The sequence below is a fragment of the Melanotaenia boesemani genome, chromosome 5, assembly GCF_017639745.1.
Source record: "Melanotaenia boesemani isolate fMelBoe1 chromosome 5, fMelBoe1.pri, whole genome shotgun sequence".
In the NCBI taxonomy this organism is placed as follows: domain Eukaryota; kingdom Metazoa; phylum Chordata; class Actinopteri; order Atheriniformes; family Melanotaeniidae; genus Melanotaenia; species Melanotaenia boesemani.
Window position 1 is genome coordinate 10,093,519 of NC_055686.1, and position 17,565 is coordinate 10,111,083.

General features: G+C 43.8%; 3 protein-coding genes across 4 annotated transcripts in view; 2 read left to right on the forward strand and 1 right to left on the reverse strand.

Moving 5' to 3' along the window:
- Positions 1-17,565, forward strand: part of LOC121639776 — a 565,698-nt gene that overhangs the window by 193,814 nt on the left and 354,319 nt on the right. The gene's annotated exons all lie outside the window — the stretch shown is intronic.
- LOC121639814 overlaps positions 1-17,565 on the forward strand; it is an 882,884-nt gene that overhangs the window by 173,574 nt on the left and 691,745 nt on the right. The gene's annotated exons all lie outside the window — the stretch shown is intronic.
- On the reverse strand, positions 1,496-5,242 carry LOC121639753 (tripartite motif-containing protein 16-like). Its single transcript, XM_041985220.1, has one exon. It carries the CDS (start codon positions 5,055-5,057, stop codon positions 3,414-3,416), a length of 1,644 nt encoding a protein of 547 aa, XP_041841154.1. The 5' UTR covers positions 5,058-5,242; the 3' UTR covers positions 1,496-3,413.

Below are 17,565 nucleotides of genomic sequence, written 5' to 3' on the forward strand. Positions count from 1 at the left end.
GGATAAGTCCACTGCTGTTGTCTTGTTGTAGGTTGTCTTGTCATAGGTTGTCTTGTAGATCGAGTCGTACTGTAAACCACAATTGTAGTTCTGAAAGAAGCCTTGAATAAGTCGGAGACTCGTCCTGATCTAGTTGTGGTTGAAGTTTACAGACACTAAAGCCATTGTTTTGTATCCTGACAAAAGAGAGAAGATTGAAGATATACTTTTTGTTTTGAATATACTATTTGAATGTTTCAAAAACGCCTGTTAACATATAATTTTGAGAATGCCAAATTTAACCAAAATTAATGCTGCTCTCCTATAGGGGACATACGGGAAATAAAGACCCACATTATTTTTGGAGCTGCTTGTGTCTGGCCCTTTATTCTACACCCGGCCACACACACATATATATATATATATACCTTATTTAAAGAAACAGGTTCTTAGTGGAGAGTTTAAGATGAACTTTTTTACATAGGGAGTGATACCTCTCTATGACACTTTGTGGTCAGATTAAGAAATTACTTTAACCTGTTTACAACAGATAAAACATTTAATTTAGCTTGACCTAATGTGATAAAAAAAATAACCCAGGAGGGGGATTTGGACTACCCGGGTTACACTTACATTTTCTTCTTGTAAAAAAAAACAAGGCTTCTCTGAGGCTCAACACAGGCAGATTGCAAATGATTTAGCAGAGGCCCAACTGAAGCCTCCTGCTATACCAGACCTTGGTTCAAAATGGCTGGTCTATCCTAAGACTAACCATGTGACCCAAGCTGAGCAATAGAGAAACAACAAAACTGAAATGAGCTGTCTGCTTTCCACACAGTCACCGGGTGGTGCTAAAACATTGTACATATATGAAACATGCGACATCACATTATATATTTATTTAATTATAAACTAAACAGCTCTCCATACATTACAGCTTATGGATCACAATTGATCTACAAAATTACAAAAGCTTTATTCACTGGTATCTGGAACTGAAAAATCCAGTATTTTGTTTTATGATTAAATTTGTCGAGAGCTAAGAGTTATCTTCACATTAACATACGTGTACATTTCCACATGTGTGTAGTAATCACCTTATAATGAATGAACCAAACCTGTTAATCTGTAGCAGGCAGCGAAATAAAGAGCTTTAACTAAAACAAGTTCCAGATAATCACGTGCACCCATAGTTTATTATCAACCAGAGAAAAGAAATCGCTCTAATTTTAGTGAGATTGGAAGCCTCAAGATAATAAAATATATACAATTATTTCTTTTGTTCCCAAAGGCTGAACGTACAGTGCTGCAGGTGTCTACTTGGATTCTTGAGGTTCTTCACTCTCTGACACAAAAAACAAACCAGGATGCGTGGTGAAAGTAGAAAACGACCCCCCCCCCCCTTTTTTTTTTATAATGAATAAACTATATACATGTGAATATAAAAATAATAATAAAAATAATATTTTGAGACATTCATCAAGCATTTGGATTTTCTTAATTTTATTGAATCTTGGTCAACATTTATATTTTTAAACACACTTTCAAACTGTAACGTATTAAATATCATCCACTGAGTGTCATTTGCCTGTAAGCTCCAGTAAAGTCCATATTTCATCAACTCTGACTGCATAAAAGTGGTGCTCATACAACATAAAAAGCAGCTTTTTACCACAAAGAATCCACATGATGTCTAAGATGCACTCGATCTTCCAGAAAAGTGGGACTGCTTCTGAATGCACTACATATATCACAAATATATGAGATTATGTACTTAGCGTTACTTTAGATACACGTTGGATAGTTTTGTTACTGAAATCCACATTAGAGGCTCTGACTGCACTTTTTTCAGACACCTTCTCAGAATATTCTGTTCAGAAAAACGCCCAGCACTGTTTAAACTGATGTCTGTAGCTAACAATCGTTTCAATGTTCACAAAATTTTAGCAGTTATGTCAAGTCAACTTTATTTCTAAGCACATTTCAAAACCACATATGTTGATCAAAGTGCTGTAAAACTAAGAGTCATAAAATAGAAATAAATAACATTTTGGAGGCATAAATAATAAACAAAATATAAAAAAATAAAAGACTATGAAAACACACGCATGGAAGAAATAATCAGCCAAAATGCCAAAACTGGTTTAAAAGCAAGAGAATAAAAATAAGTCTTTAAACAGGACTGGACAGAAAAAAATATAAAAACAGGTCAGGTTTTAATTTGGTTTTCTTGTTTTTTGTCTTAATTCTGGGAATAGGAAAGGAAAATCAGTTCAGCTTTTTTTGATTTTGGTTTAAAATGAGAAAACAAAAAGCTTGAATGTACACAGACTGACTTCATTTTCATGGTTCTTCAAGAAGTTTTATCTCCCATCTTAAAGGCTGTTTTAACTTAGTTCAGGTCTCATTTTTACTTTTTGTGACCAACATTGTCCATTAAGATTTTAAAAGATGTATCTAACTCTCTGGTTTCAAACAGCACGAGACAAAAAATGAGCCTTTTTAAGTCTCTCCAAAAAAATCCAATTCAAACGATGACACACTGAACATTGCAGGTGTTGAAACCTCATTATGTGCTACATTGTATTTTGCTGCCATCTAGTGTTCATCTGTTGGTACTACAGCTGACAGACTAATGACAGATCATGTTAGTATTCTGTCATTCAAATAAAGTTTAAAACCTAGATATTTAGCTGTGTATTAAGACACTTTCATGATTTACTACAAATAAGCTGAGACTTATTTCAATCATATGTGGTGGTGGACAAACACCGGTAATCACTCTGTCTTTACCTGCAGAGGTGTGCTGAGGTCCTGGAGGAGAAGGAAGAATCCTGGAGCAGCAGCTCCGATGGAGCTTTGTTTATTACAGGATTTGTACACTGTGTGCAAATAAAGTTTGTACAACCATCCACATGTGTGAATATTTGCTGCTGCATTATTCTAACAGCTTTAAGTTTGTTCCTTTTAAAAACACATTTTAATCACAATCCAGCAGCTGCAGAAAACAAACAGTTTTTTACTTATTTTTTGTATTTTCACTGGTAAAATGCAGAAATCATGTCCATCATGATTGTTAGAATTAAAATATGAATTGAATGAATTTTAAATAAAGTAAATAGTAAATGAAGCTACTGGAGCAGTGAGGCCAGTTCTTTATTTTAACTCTTTGTTTAAACTTTTGGGTTTGACGTGAAGTTCATTAGAACCACTTTTAAAAGTTTGATTAAATTCTGTTTTCGTTTCAACTCTACATGTTTCTTGGTGTTAAAAGTTAATATGCAGGTTGCTTCTGTTTGTTGAGGTTGGGTTTCAGACATTCAATAAACTTTACAATACTTAAGATGTTACGGGTCTTTGAAAAAAAAATTAAAGAAAACAGAAGAAAATCCATCATGTCTAAACACAACCTGCCTGAAGCTTCAGCAGTTTCTCTATTTAATGAACTCAGCAGTGGTTTCTAATCCTAACCAGAGTCCAGCGTAGAGCGGCTGAGTGAATGTGGTCTGGACACTGTGGAGGAGAGTCATGGTTTCAGAGACTCTGTAGAAAGACAGAATACCTGCTCTGTGGTCCAGATACACTCCTATTCTGGAGGAAGGAGGACCTGAGACTGGAGTTTGGACTTTGTTGTACCAAAATGTGTAACTCTCTGTTTCACAACGAAATGACCAAGATTGGTTGTTCCGTCCAAATGCACATTCATCTGAGTTTCCTGCCCTGCTGATGTTCTTGTAGGCGACTGCTATAAAAACTATGTCTCCTCTCCACTCCACCTCCCAGTAAGAACGTCCAGTCAGACTCTCTCTGCTCAGGACCTGATCGTAATAAGTGAATCTGTCTGGATGACTAGAATTAAACTGTTGTTGATTCATTGCTGTTACTTTTCTGTTTCCCTCTGATAATAACAGATATGTGTTTGCTGTTTTTGGATCCAGTGTGATTTCTGTTGAATATTTTAGGAATCCATCTCTGCTCTTTGGTTCTGGTTCAGGCAGTAAAACATCCACATCAGTGACTGCCTGTAAGATGTTTGTCCATTTCTCTGTCAGGATGTCCTGTAGTTTATCTCTGGTCTCTGACACAGCTGCTGTCACATCCTCAAAGTATCTGAGAGGACGAATGTTGATGATGGATGAGTGTGTAGACTCACTGAGTGCTGACAGTGAGGGGTAGTTGTGTAGAAACTGGTTGTGATCCTCTGTGTGTGAGAGCTGCTCCAGCTCGCCGTCTTTCCTCTTCAGCTCAGTGATCTCCTGCTCCAGCTTCTCCTTAAGCTCGTTGACTCGACTCAGTTCAGTTTCCTGCTGGGATCTGATCTGCTGCTTCACATCAGAGCTTCTTTTCTGGATGAGACGGATCAGCTCAGTGAAGATCTTCTCACTGTCCTCCACTGCTTTATCAGCGGAGCCATTGATGGCCTCCACCTCCTGTTGAAGCAGCTTCACATCTTTCTCTCCGTCCAGGATTCTCTGCTGGATTTGTTGTCGACTCACCTCCAGCTCCTTCTGCTTCTCAGCTCTTTCTGCTGCAGCTGAGACTGTTTCATGTCCTTTATGTTCATCCATTAAGCAGAGATAACAGATACTCTGCTGATCAGTACGACAGAAAATCTTCATCACCTCATCATGACGAGAACAGACGAGTTGCTGGAGATTCTTGGAGGGCTCCACCAGCTTGTGTTTCTTAAACTGAGCTACATCATAATGAGGTTGGAGGTGTTTCTCACAGTAAGTAACCAGACAGACCAGACAGGACTTGATGGCTTTCAGCTTCCTCCCAGAACAGACATCACAGGCCACATCTTCAGGTCCAGCATAGCAGTGATCAGCTGGAGCAGCTTGGAGTCCAGTCTTCTTCAGCTCCTCCACTAACTCTGCTAACAGGATGTTTTTCTCCAGGACAGGCCTCGGTATGAACGTTTTCCTACACTGAGGACAGCTGTGGATTCCCCTCTGATCCTCTTCATCCCAGTGGGTTTTAATACAGTTCATACAGTAGCTGTGTCCACAGGAAGTAGTCACCGGATCCTTCAGTAGATCCAGACAGATGGAACAAGAGAATTTTTCTGAATCCATCTTTTTTCTTTGCTGCTATATTTTATAGATCGACACGAACCAGCGTTTCATCAGATTCACTTCTTCTTACAGTCACAGAAGCCAAACCCAAGTTTCTCTTCTTTCACTTTCACACACTGATCTTCAGTAGTTTGACTTGTCAGCTCTCTGTTTGCAGCCCAGAGATTACACCGATCCCTAAACTGTCAGATCTGTGAAAGAGGAGGCACCAGGAAAGAAACTGTCAGAGCTGAACTTTGTGCTGAAGAGAAAGGAGGAGTTTGTTTGTTCCAGGAAATGAAGCAGTATGAGTCTGCATTTCAGGCTTCCTCCACCTGCTCTGTAGCAGTTTGATCTGTAATCTACATGGAAAACAAAGCTTGTAAATATCAGACTATATATATATATATATATATATATACATATACACACACATTTTGCGAAACATAGCGTATAATAATTTCATGTTGAAGCAGTACAACCATAAATAAATTAATTTTACTTTGCTTTCTGTGGGAGCCATAAAACTTGTTTGGAGTAATGATCCCTGGGTGGATGATTTATTTTATTTGGTTGTCATGGTAATGTGCAGCGTGGGGTGACCTGGATGTGGTAAGTGACAGGTCGAACTGTTAAGAAGGAGTTTCCATTCAGACACAGTGGTTTTTGCTAGAGAGAGGAGGGCTGGGTAGCTGTCATTTTTGTTGACCGCTGAACTTAACAGTTAAACGTGTGCATATGTTCAGCTTAAATGCGCTATATTAATGATCACTTGTTAAGTTCAATAAGTTTGCTGCTGCATCCTGTCTAATACATTAAGCATGTGAACCACGAAAGATGATCAAAAAAGGCCGAAATGCATCAGATCTAAATGCGTATTTTAGGACATCGACAGCGCGTCATACAAATAGACCCATCCATTTCATCACCAGGTTCATCATATTAAACCTTCACTGCAAACCTTTAAAATGGTTCTATTTTTGGTTCTTATAAGAAGTGGATTGGAAGATTTTTACGAATATGTATTTATAAATGTGAGTATTAAAAAGTTAAACCTAACATAAAGTTAAAATATGTTCAGCAAGAATGTTCCAGCCTCACCAGTTTATCCATTTTCCTGCTCTTGTAAAGGAGCTCATGTTTCGGAAACAACAGAAAGATTCTGAGAACAATCAAACAAAACCACTTTTACAAAGTTATCTTAAAGGCATCTCATACTGGGAGTGGTTGGTCGCAGTTAACCAATACAACAACCTGTTAATACCAGCAGCTATTGATTGGGTGGAGGTGGTAGGTTGAGTTCTCAGCTGGTTGAGTTTCTGGATCATGCTGTCCTAACCAGCTGATAACATACAATCTTTCCATGAGTGGAGTTCCCAGCAAGTTCACCCCAAGGCCAGACCATGCAATAAGGAGAGAAACTCTAAAAAACCCAAGAACTACATCTCAGACTCTCCAGGTCTCAGTTAGCAAGTTAAATGTTAAAGTTCATGAAAGTCCAATTAGAAAAAGACTGAACAAGTACAGCTTGTTTGGAAGGGTTGCAGGAGAAAACCTCTTAAAGAAGAACATGGCAGCACAGTTTAGGCTTGTAAAGCTGGATCTGAATAAACCACAAGACCTCTGGAGCAACATCTCTTGACCAGACCAGATAAAGATGGAGATGTTTGGTCATAATGTCTTCATTCTCTAAACACTGTCCATCGTAGTGCTTTAAGACTTATTAATGGTAGTCGTCTCTGATAGGTATGAAATAAGACACAAAGAACTCAGGTTGAGGTTATCAACATCGCGATGGGGAGAGACAGTGGTTCAGCACTCAGAGAGTATCTGATGTCAACTCCAAAGTCTCAACCCCAGTGCAGCCTTTTTATTATCCGGATTATGCAAATTACATGAATCAGTAGCGCAAGCAAGTCAGAATGGAAAAACACAGCATTCATCATTTCATAGCCTTTATTGCGAAGAGCAGTTGCAGCCACATCCTGTATACTGCAGAACTGGCAAGACTGCGAGTCATTACACAAGATCAAAACACGAACTTTAAGATGTCAACACCTCTGCTTACTTTAACATTTCCCTCCTGTTTGACATTTAAAGTTATCAATAACTCCAAACATAAACCAAAAACATGAATCAAAAACTTGTGAATAAATGTATACACAAAATTACATTCACTTTTCAAAGTATCAGACTGTATCACTTGTTTTTACATTTTCAATACAGGCATCATAACCGTGAACATTACAGAACACTGTCTGTATCCTTAGGAGGGTGTTGTTGAACATAAGCATGTGAAATTGCTCGAGAAATCATGGATTTAATACATGGGATCACACAGGAAAACAAAATACAAAACAGGATCAGTATTGTTAGGAATGGAGTGCACATCCTCAGCATTACAGTCCACCATGGTCCACTAATGAGCCATGACCAGAAACCCCAATCGGGGAGTGGCGCACGATCTGCAACCATACTGTCTCTGAGATTTCACAGGCCAGCCATGGCCTGGGCCACATCCCCGTTAACCTCATCAGGAATGTAAGTACAGCATGTGGTCTTCATCAACACGCAAATGCCTCCTTGAGCAGCGGTAAGCATGTCCAAGACCATCCGGTTCTGCATGACCATCATCCTGATTGCATCGATCTCTTTATTTTGTCCTTCGTTGACAGCAATGGAAAAGTTCACAATTGCTTTGAACCTGTAGTCAATCGTCTCCAAGCGGAGAATGTTCTTACCAACACCAGTCCAGGGAAACAAAGCTAGTGTCACTTTCCCCCCAACAGTCCAGTGTTTGTGTTCTTCAGGTACGTCAGTTCCAAATTTGTCATCATGTGGAGCGAAGGTGGGTGGAATGATGGGGCTCAAAGCTCTTTTCTTCCTGGAATGTGTGGTTCTGACATGTTGCAGACTCAACAAAATGGTGTGGTCGGAGAGATGCACAGGTGCACAGAGGCCTGTTCAGTTGAACGGCATAGCTGCATAGGCTTTCTTGCCACACAGCCACCAGCCCCTTCAAGAAAAAACGTGGCTCCTCGTGCCAGGCTGTACCATTTGCCCCGAGGGCTAGACTCAATGTCTAGCACTGGCCTGAAGGTATGGATCCTACCGGTGTCGTCCCTGTGGATTGGTTGAAACACCACGGGAGCTCCACGTGTGCAGGTAGATATGCCAGTTGGGCAGGTGGTGGGTCACCCTGGGGGAGGCGGCCTCTGCCGGCCACAAAGATATTGATGTGAGAGATGTTGAACTGTGTCTTGCGGCAGTCACATGTCCAGAGACAGTAGGGGCTGTACCCCCTGCTTGTGAGATAAGCAAAGGAGATGGCATCACAGAAGGTCATGGCTCGTGCATAAAGGTCAGGTTGACTTTGGTATGACCGAGCAGACATAACAGTTGTTCTGGTTCCTCAAGCGGGCCAACATATGGGCATACGCATACCAGAGGCTGATGTCCTGTATCTCCAAGGGATTGTGGTCTTTCCATAGGTGTGCATGGTGGTGCACATACCTCTTGATCATTGTTTCTGGTGGCGGTGCAGGGTGTTAAGCACGGCTCGTAAGAGCTTGACAAAAAGGAAGCAGGACAACAAGGGATGCCAATTAAAGTATAATTTATTAAGAAAAGGTGACCAAAGTAAATAAATGGAGTTTAACAGTGTAACCTATGTGTATAATCTGTAGCATCAATAGTGTATGGGAGTGTTGGTTGTGGGGAGGTGTTGTGTGGGAAAGCTAAAGTGGATAAACTAATGAGTGCACAAACAAAGGAAAAGGAGGGCTGCAGGTGAGCAGGCTGGAGCGAGTAGAGAGCACGCAGGTGTGAAAGGCCTGGTATTTGATCCCAAGCGGGCCACGCCCCCGCCAGGTAGCGCGGGAGGACTGGAGCAGCAGACTGGCCACCTGAGACGAGGAGGACAGAGGCGGAGAAAGGAGGAGGCAGAACAGGAGACAGAGCTGGAAGCAAAAGTTAAAGCCCCCAGAGACTGACAAAATACAGCCTGCTCTGGGGTTGTCACAAGGGTAAATCCAGTTGTGGACTTCTGGCCACAGCAGGAATAATGCGAAGGACAAAGTGGTGAGACATGCTACAGTCACAGTGCACGTGTAGGTCCAGCAGCAGTGACGCCTTGGTCTACGTCCATGCTCCGGAGCCTCCATTTGTGCTGGGCGTACAGCATCACAAGGGTCTGTTGTCTAAGGCAAGCTGAGATCAGTTGGTTTCTTCACCGACATTAATACCAGTTATCACTAGAAGATAACCCCCATATGTAGTCAGTCTTCCCCACAGCTCACATTCCAGCTCCCTACGCAGGCTGTAGCTTACAGTGACTGGAATGTGTCCAGCTGGGTCTTTCTGTTATCTTTACAGCAGCGGGCATTGTCAACAGCACTTGATAGGGTCCCTCCCATCGTGGCCTGGACCAGGTTTTGCGCTTGATGAGTTTAATGAAGTCTCCTGATTTCACCAGCTCAGGGAGGTCCTGTGAAGAAACAGAATCGGAGGGCAGTAAATTTGCATTTAAGACATCTTTTTGCTGCAGAACTTCTTCCATGTAGTCTGCTAAAGTGTTTTCTTCATTGGCATGCTGCAAGTCTTTTGAAAACACTGGTAGCCTGTAAGGTCTGCCATGGATGATCTCAAAAGGAGTCAGTCCTTTATCAGTAGGGGTTATCCTCATATACAATTTTACTAAGTCCAAACATTCAGGCCAGGGCCTTCCAGTCTCTTCCATGCATTTCTTAAGTCTGGACTTAATAGTTCCATTCATCCGTTCGATTTAACCTGCACTCTGGGGATGATATGTACAATGGTTTTTAAAAGTTATCCTAAGATGTTCTGCCATATCTGAGATTACTTTATTCACAAAGTGTGGCCCATTGTCACTGTAGATTATTTCTGGAATGCCATGGTTGGGTATAATGTGTTTACATATAGCATTTGACACAGTCAGTGCATCAGCATGTTTAGCTGGGATTATTTCAACCCATTTGGAATAAGCATCAATCCTTACCAGGCAGTATTTGTGTGGTCCACTCTGGTTTAGTTCAATAAAGTCCATGTGGAGTGTCTGAAAAGGATAGTTTGGTTCAGGGAACTTGCCTCTTCTTGGCCTCATGTTTCCCTGTGGATTATGTCTAATGCAGATCATACAAGACTTACAAAAGTTTTTTAAATAAGATTTTAATCCAAAGGCTGTGAACTGTTTCTCTAGAATGTCACTCATCCCTCCTGTTGACACATGGCAACTGCCGTGTGTCACAATTGCTGCAGCTTTTAATAAGGAATGAGGGAGAACAGGTTTATCACCAAGTTCATCAAGTCCTGTTGTCTGAATTTTAACTGCTCCTTTAGTAAACCAGAGTTGCTTCTCCGTTTTGGATGCTGCTTCCTGCATGTCACTCAGCACTGTGTGATCAATAAATACTTCCTGCTGTTGCTGAGCAGAGTAGAGGTCACTGACACCAAAGTGCCCTGTTGCTGCTTGCTTCGCGGTTTCGTCCACAAACCTGTTTCCCGTTGAATCTTCATCTGTTCCTGATGTGTGGGCTGCACATTTGCACACAGCTAAAGTTTTTGGTAGCATTATTGCTTGCAATAGATTGGTTAAAAGAGCTGCGTGTGTTACAAGTTTTCCCATAGAGATGACCATACCCCTTCGTTCCCACAAATAAAACAAGGTGGAGAAAGCATACTGACTATCAGTATAAATAGTCACATCTTTGTCTTTAGCTTTTATGCATGCTCTTATGAGAGCTACTAGTTCAGCTGCTTGTGCTGACATGTTTGGTGGAAGGGACCTGGCTTCAATGACCTTATCAGGGAGTTGCACCACAGCATAACCTGTTTGGTTAATGCCTTGGGGCGTTTTAGAACACAAGCCATCGACAAACCAGGTGTAGCCGACGTTCAGCTGTGTGTCTGACAGGTCAGGTCTAGGGAGCTGTGTTGTTTCAGTTATCTCTAGGCAGTTATGAGGCGTCCCCTCATGTGGTAGGGGCAGCAGCGTGGCAGGGTTTAACACCGTACAGCGTTTAATGGTGATATGAGGCTGGGACAAAAGTATGGCAATATAAGATAAATGTCTGGCTGGAGAGAGCAAATTCATTTTGCTTTGCAGCAAAAGTACATCTACTGCATGGGGAACTAAAAGTTCAGTTGTGTGGTACAAAACCACATCCGCTGATGCTTGTACTGCCAGCGCGGCTGCGCACACAGCTTACACACAGCTTGCACACATGACTGGAGTGCTTGGGCTACAGGATCTAACTTTTTAGAATAGTAGGCCAAAGGCCTTAGTTTCTGGCCATGTTGCTGTAGCAGTACAGCAGTCATAAAACCTTCTTTGCAATCCACAGTTTGCACAACGGGCCTCGAATAGTCTGGTAAAAGCAGTCTAGTAGTTTGGATCAAGGACTGTTTAAGATTCATAAAACATTTGTCAGCTGTCTCAGTCCACGTCACCCCATCTGACGTAGCCATGGGTGTGGTGTGGATTAAGTCCAGCAGTGGCTGCGTTCTTTGTGCGTAGCCTGGGATCCATGCTCTGCAATAGTTTGTGAGACCCAAAAATGCCATCATCTGCTTCTTGGTAACTGGGCGTGGTGTAGATGCAATACCTTGTTTCTGTGCTGTCTGTATTTGTTTGCCTGCAACAGTGAGGGTGTGCCCAAAATAGTTCACCTCTTGTTTCACCCATTGGAGTTTTTGCTTGCTAACTTTATTCCCTGTGGCATGGAGGTGTCTCAAAAGGGCCAAAGAGTCTTTTTTCAGATGCAGCTTGTGTTTTTGAGGATAGCAAAATGTCATCTACATAGACCAGTATTTGGCTTCCACAGGGTGGGGTGAAGCCTAACCGGCAATTCATAATTGCCTGTGTGAAAATGGTGGGGCTATCTGCAAATCCCTCTGGGAGTCTGTTGTAGGTGTACTTCTACCCTTCATATGTAAATGCAAACCAAAATTGTGAGTCTGGGTGAACTTTTATGCTGAAGAAGGCATTACTCAGATCCATTACAGTGTACCATGAGTTTTCTGGTTTTAAAGAGTTTAACAGTGTGTGCGGATCAGGTACTAGTGGTGCCCTAGTCTGTACTGCCTGATTAATGCTGCGTAGGTCTTGTATCATCCTGTAATCCTTTCCATTGGCCTTTTGGACAGGAAAAATTGGTGTGCTACAGGGAGAGTCCGGACACAATCGCACTATGCCTGCTTTTTAAGTAGATCTTTCATTACTGGTTTTATGCCTGATGCAGCTTCAGGCTTATTTGGATACTGTCTAACACATGTGCCACTGAGACTTTGCATTAATTTGAACTGGGGAAATAGTTGCCAAACAACCTACATCTGATGGTCCTTGTGACCATAAAGAGGAAGGAAGGATCTTTTAGGGTGTGATTAGTGATAAAGAGTGGTGAGTGAGATCGTGCAAATGTGACCACGCCTCTATGGAAGTCAGAGGCAGACCAGGGCCAGAGACCCAGGCCCTCAGCAGCAGCCCCAGAGCACCAACCCAAGCTACCCCACCACGTAGACGACTCCAGCCCCACCCAAAGGGTGGCAGAGGAGAGCCCCAGCCAGAGCCCCCCAAGGTCTGTCTCCAGCGCAGCCACCCCGGGACCCGGCCCCACCTGAGTGGCCCCGCCCGGCATGCACCGCATGCCATGCCCCCCGGGTATTGTTTGCGTGTTGTGTTTCTTGTGTTTTGGTGTCTCGGTGCAATTAAAACTGAGAGGCGAGTCGCCACGGGGTGCATCCAAGAAGACCACTGAATGGCCCCCTCCTCTCCACCCCGCATGGCTCCATACCTCCCAACTCCCTACGTGTGTGTGTGGTGTGAGAAGGAGGGGGAAGCAAACTTCACAACTTCACATCCCTAACAGGGAATGAGAGGATGGGGACAGCGGCAGACCCATGGCACACCACCCCCAGCCACCCCCCCCTCCCCAAGTGTACTTAACTCTGCCCCAACCACACACAGAAATGTTTAAAACACATGCACACACCTATCACCTTGCACACTCCCGCTCATCCTAACACATGCATGCCTCCTCAGCCTCACCCACACAATATAAACACTCACACAGCATACAACCCTCCCACTCTCACTCCCCAGACACACTGCCACTCATCCTAGTATATGGATACGCACGCACACAAACATTCTATTCTATTCTATTCTACAGTCATTTAGCAGACGCTTTTATCCAAAGCGACTTACATTTGAGAGTAAGAACAACACAAGCATGAATTCAAACAAGATGGGACGTCATAATTAAGTGAAAGTCAGACCACTTTTGAGTCCAGTTGGACCCAGGTGCTGTCATGTAGTGCTAGTGCAGTGCATATAATTTTTTTTTCTTTTTTTTAGTCATTTTATTTAAATACAGGATCACGATTTCGTCACACAATATCAACTTGGTCATAAGTGCATGATTTCATCACACAATATTATCTTGGGCATAAGTGCACACAGCTTCTTCAGTACTTGGTTGAGCCAAAAAGCTGGACAAATCTTTCTGACTCATTTAGTTAAGCTAAATGTGGAAATGCTCCTTAAACAACTGAGTCTTTAGCTTGGTCTTAAAAGTGGATACGGACTCTGCGGATCGGACGGAGTTTGGTAGATCGTTCCACCACCGGGGAACAACAGGGGAGAAGAGTCTAGCTACTGATTTTGCGCCACGTTGTGGTGGGAGCACTAGGCGTCTTTCACTGGTAGAGCGTAACTTTCGAGAGGGAGTGTAGCTCTGGATTAAGGAGTGAAGGTAGACCGGAGCCGTTTGGGTTATTGTTTTGTAAGCCAGAAGCAGAGCTTTGAATCTGATGCGTGCTGCAACTGGAAGCCAGTGAAGAGCAATTAGCAATGGAGTGACATGAGCTCTTTTGGGCTGGTTGAAGACCAGACGTGCTGCTGCATTCTGGATCATCTGCAGAGGTTTAACTGAGCATGCAGGCAGGCCAGCCAGTAAGGAGTTGCAGTAATCATTGCATGAAACGACCAGAGCCTGGACCAGGAGCTGGGTAGTGTGTTCAGTCAGGTAGGGTCTGATCCTCCTGATGTTGTAGAGAGCAAATCGGCAAGACCGGGAAACCGAGGCAACATGGTCCTTAAAGGTCAGCTGGTTGTCTACCATGACACCAAGATTCCTGGTAGAAGATGTAGGCACTAGTGTGATTGAGTCAAGCTGCACACTTATCTGTGGCAGTAAAGAAGGACTGGCTGGAAAGACAATAAGCTCAGTCTTGGACAGATTTTGCTGAAGGTGGCGATCCTTCATCCATGCAGAGATATCAGCAAGGCATGCTGATATTCGCATTGAGATGGTTGTGTCATCAGGTGGGAAAGAAAGGAAAAGCTGAGTGTCATCTGCATAGCAGTGGTAGGAGAAACCATGAGAGCTAATGACTACACCGAGTGAGGAGGTGTATAGGGAAAAGAGAAGAGGGCCGAGCACCGAGCCCTGAGGCACCCCTGTTGTCAGCCCATGTGATCTGGACATGCCCCCTCGCCAAGATACTTTGAATGATCTCCCTGTGAGGTAGGATGTAAACCACGAGAGGACAGATCCTGAGATGCCAAGCTCCAAGAGTTTGGAGAACAGTATATGATGGTTGACTGTGTCAAAGGCAGCCGACAGGTCCAGCAGTATAAGGACTGAGGATTGACCAGTGGATCTGGCAAGCCGTAGGGAATCAGTAACTGACAGGAGAGCAGTTTCAGTAGAGTGACCTTGCCTATATCCAGATTGATATGGATCTAACAGGTTGTTGTCTTGGAGGAACTATGAGACCTGACTGAAGACGGCACGCTCTAGTAGTTTAGACATGAATGGAAGCAATGAGACCGGCCGGTAGTTTTCAACCTGGGCTGGGTTGAGTGTGGGTTTCTTCAGCATGTGGGGTAACCCGAGCTTGCTTGAAGGCAGAAGGAAAGACACCGGATTTAAGAGAGGAGTTGATAATATGAGTTACTGCAGATTTGACTGTAGGTAAATAGAAGTTTAGAGACTTCGTCCTCATTTAGACAGCTGAAAGAGCAGAGTGAGGCACCAGTAGCTGGTTTGGCAAGGCTGAGTTGGTCAGGCTCAGTGAATTGGTTACTGATGGTAGCAACCTTTTCAGTGAAGTAGGAAGCAAACATTTCTGCAGTCAGCACAGTGGGAGGCTGAGCAGGTGGTGGAGATAGAAGAAAGTAAAGCACCATGAATAGTGTTAGAGTAAGCGAAGTTGACAGTTTAAAGTTAACAGTTTAAACTTTCTCCCTTAAGGATGGGTAATGATTTGCGGTCTCACCCATCCTGCAGAGGACAGGATGTGGTGGTCACAGCTCTGTGTGATAAGGGTCATAAAGTGTTGTATGCTGATGTGTTTCCCTGTTTGAAGTTTGCGAGAACTTTGCTTGCTCTACTGAAGTGTGATAGCTGCTCAATAAAAAGGGTGCACTGGGGTTGAGACTTCGGAGTTGACACCAGACACTCTCTGAGTGCTGAACCAGAGTCTCTCCCCATCGCGATGAAGCTGACTTCACTCTGAGTTCTTTGTGTCTTATTTTATGATAGAAAAATACCCATCATTTTTGGTGCCGTGACCCGGATCCCAACATACCCATTCGTTGACAGGAGGAGGCCTGAACACCGAAACCCGCGCGGGCAGCCATCATCAGGACGGCTGAGAGGAAAGACCTGACGACTGAATTGTCCAACAGGCCGGTGATTTACTTCATGCTCATCCTGCCAGCGGTGGATTGACGGGATCCGTGACTGAAGAGGACACCGAACTCGGAGTGAGTATAAGCAAGAGAGTGACGCTAGGGAAAGAAATAACAGACGCCAGGTTAAACCTGGGAGCAGTCTTTGTTATAACACGCCAGATTAAATCTGGGGCAGTGTTGGTAAAACACGCCAAGTGGTTCCTGGGAGCAGTGCTATAGACGCCAAGTTTTTTCTTGGGAGCAGTCACTTAGTGCGCCAGACTAAGTCTGGGAGCAGCACTATAGAACACGCCAGAAATTTTCTGGGAGCAGTGTAAAAACGCACGCCAGAGAACCCTTGGGAGCAGTGTTAAAGGTAAAGCGTCTGAAAGAAGTCACAGGGACCGAGCCTAGGCAGAAGTGTGTGCGAGTGAGTGACTGTGAGAGTGAGTGCTCGAAGTAGATTTGACTGAAGCATCGCACTGGTGGAAACCTGACGGTGATAACACAAGCCAGTGGACTGGTGAAGTAGGTCAATTTACCTCTCGAGATTAAGGTCATAATTTCATAACACAACGCAGACCCAATATGGGAAACAGTGAATCTTCAGTCGCCTTAGAGGGCGATGTGAAGTACATGAATCAGAGGAATCCGGATAACGTCAAGTTTCTGGAAAAATGGGTCCCCAAATATGGGGTGACAGGGAAGTTGAAGGTAGATGAGTGGCAGACAGTAGTAGATAAGCTGGGAGGAAGTGTAAGTGGTAAGACTGGTAAGAAGGCAGATAAGAAAAAGAAGGAGCTTGAGTGTGCGCACAGGTGGTTAGAGGAGTCTAAGATTCGCAGGGATAATATTAGAAAGTCTAAAGAAAGAAAGAAGGGCGAAGAGGCTGCTATGGCAGTTTTTGTAAGACCTGGTGATAACGAGACCGGTCCCGTCTACCCAAGGAGACGGGACCAACCTGTTCAGCCCGCACCAGGCCCCTCGGGTGGAGCTGCTTCGGCCACCCAGGGTACTCCCAGAAGAGGCAGACTACCACCTACTCTGACCCCGACCTTGTCCCCGCTTGCATCTCTTACTGCTCCACCAGTAACAGATTCACCTAAACCAGGCCCGACAGCCCCGTTATGTCCGTTGCTGCCACCTGCATATGACTTAAGACCTTCAGATAGTGTGCGCCCACCAGCCAGATACACAGAGACTTTCCCCATGATTCAGGTTGCTAACCCTGAGGCAGCTGACAGACACATGTATGTGTTCAGACCATGGAGTCTTGAAGAAGCTGCCAAAGCAGTAGCAGGTGTGACTCCTCCTCGTGAGAATCCTGATGACTTGGTCCAGGACATAACTGACATTATACATTCCTACAGACTGAATGCTCACGAGGCAGGAGAAGCTATGATGTCCTCTTTGGGGAAAGACTGGGGCAGAGTGAGAGGAGATTATACAGGCAGAGATGCGGTAGGAGCAGTTAGCCCCTACCCAGCAGATGGTGACATAACTGGAGCCTATAAAACTCAGTTAGATGCACTTTTTGACCGTGTGCGTGTTGCCTTTAAGAAAATGGCTAATTACAGCCACCTTGCAGCTGTAAAACAGAAGCCAAATGAAGAAGCGGATGATTTCCGCATACGGTTTGAGAAAGAATTCAAAATACACAGAGGCATTCTCTATCAAATCAAACTTTATTTATATAGCACCTTTCATACATAAAAATAGCAACTCAAGGTGCTTTACAGATAGTAAAATCCCCCAGAACCCCAACCCAATAGCAGCAAGCCCCATCCCCCCCCCCCCCCCCCCCCTTCCCATCAAACACACACACACATCACA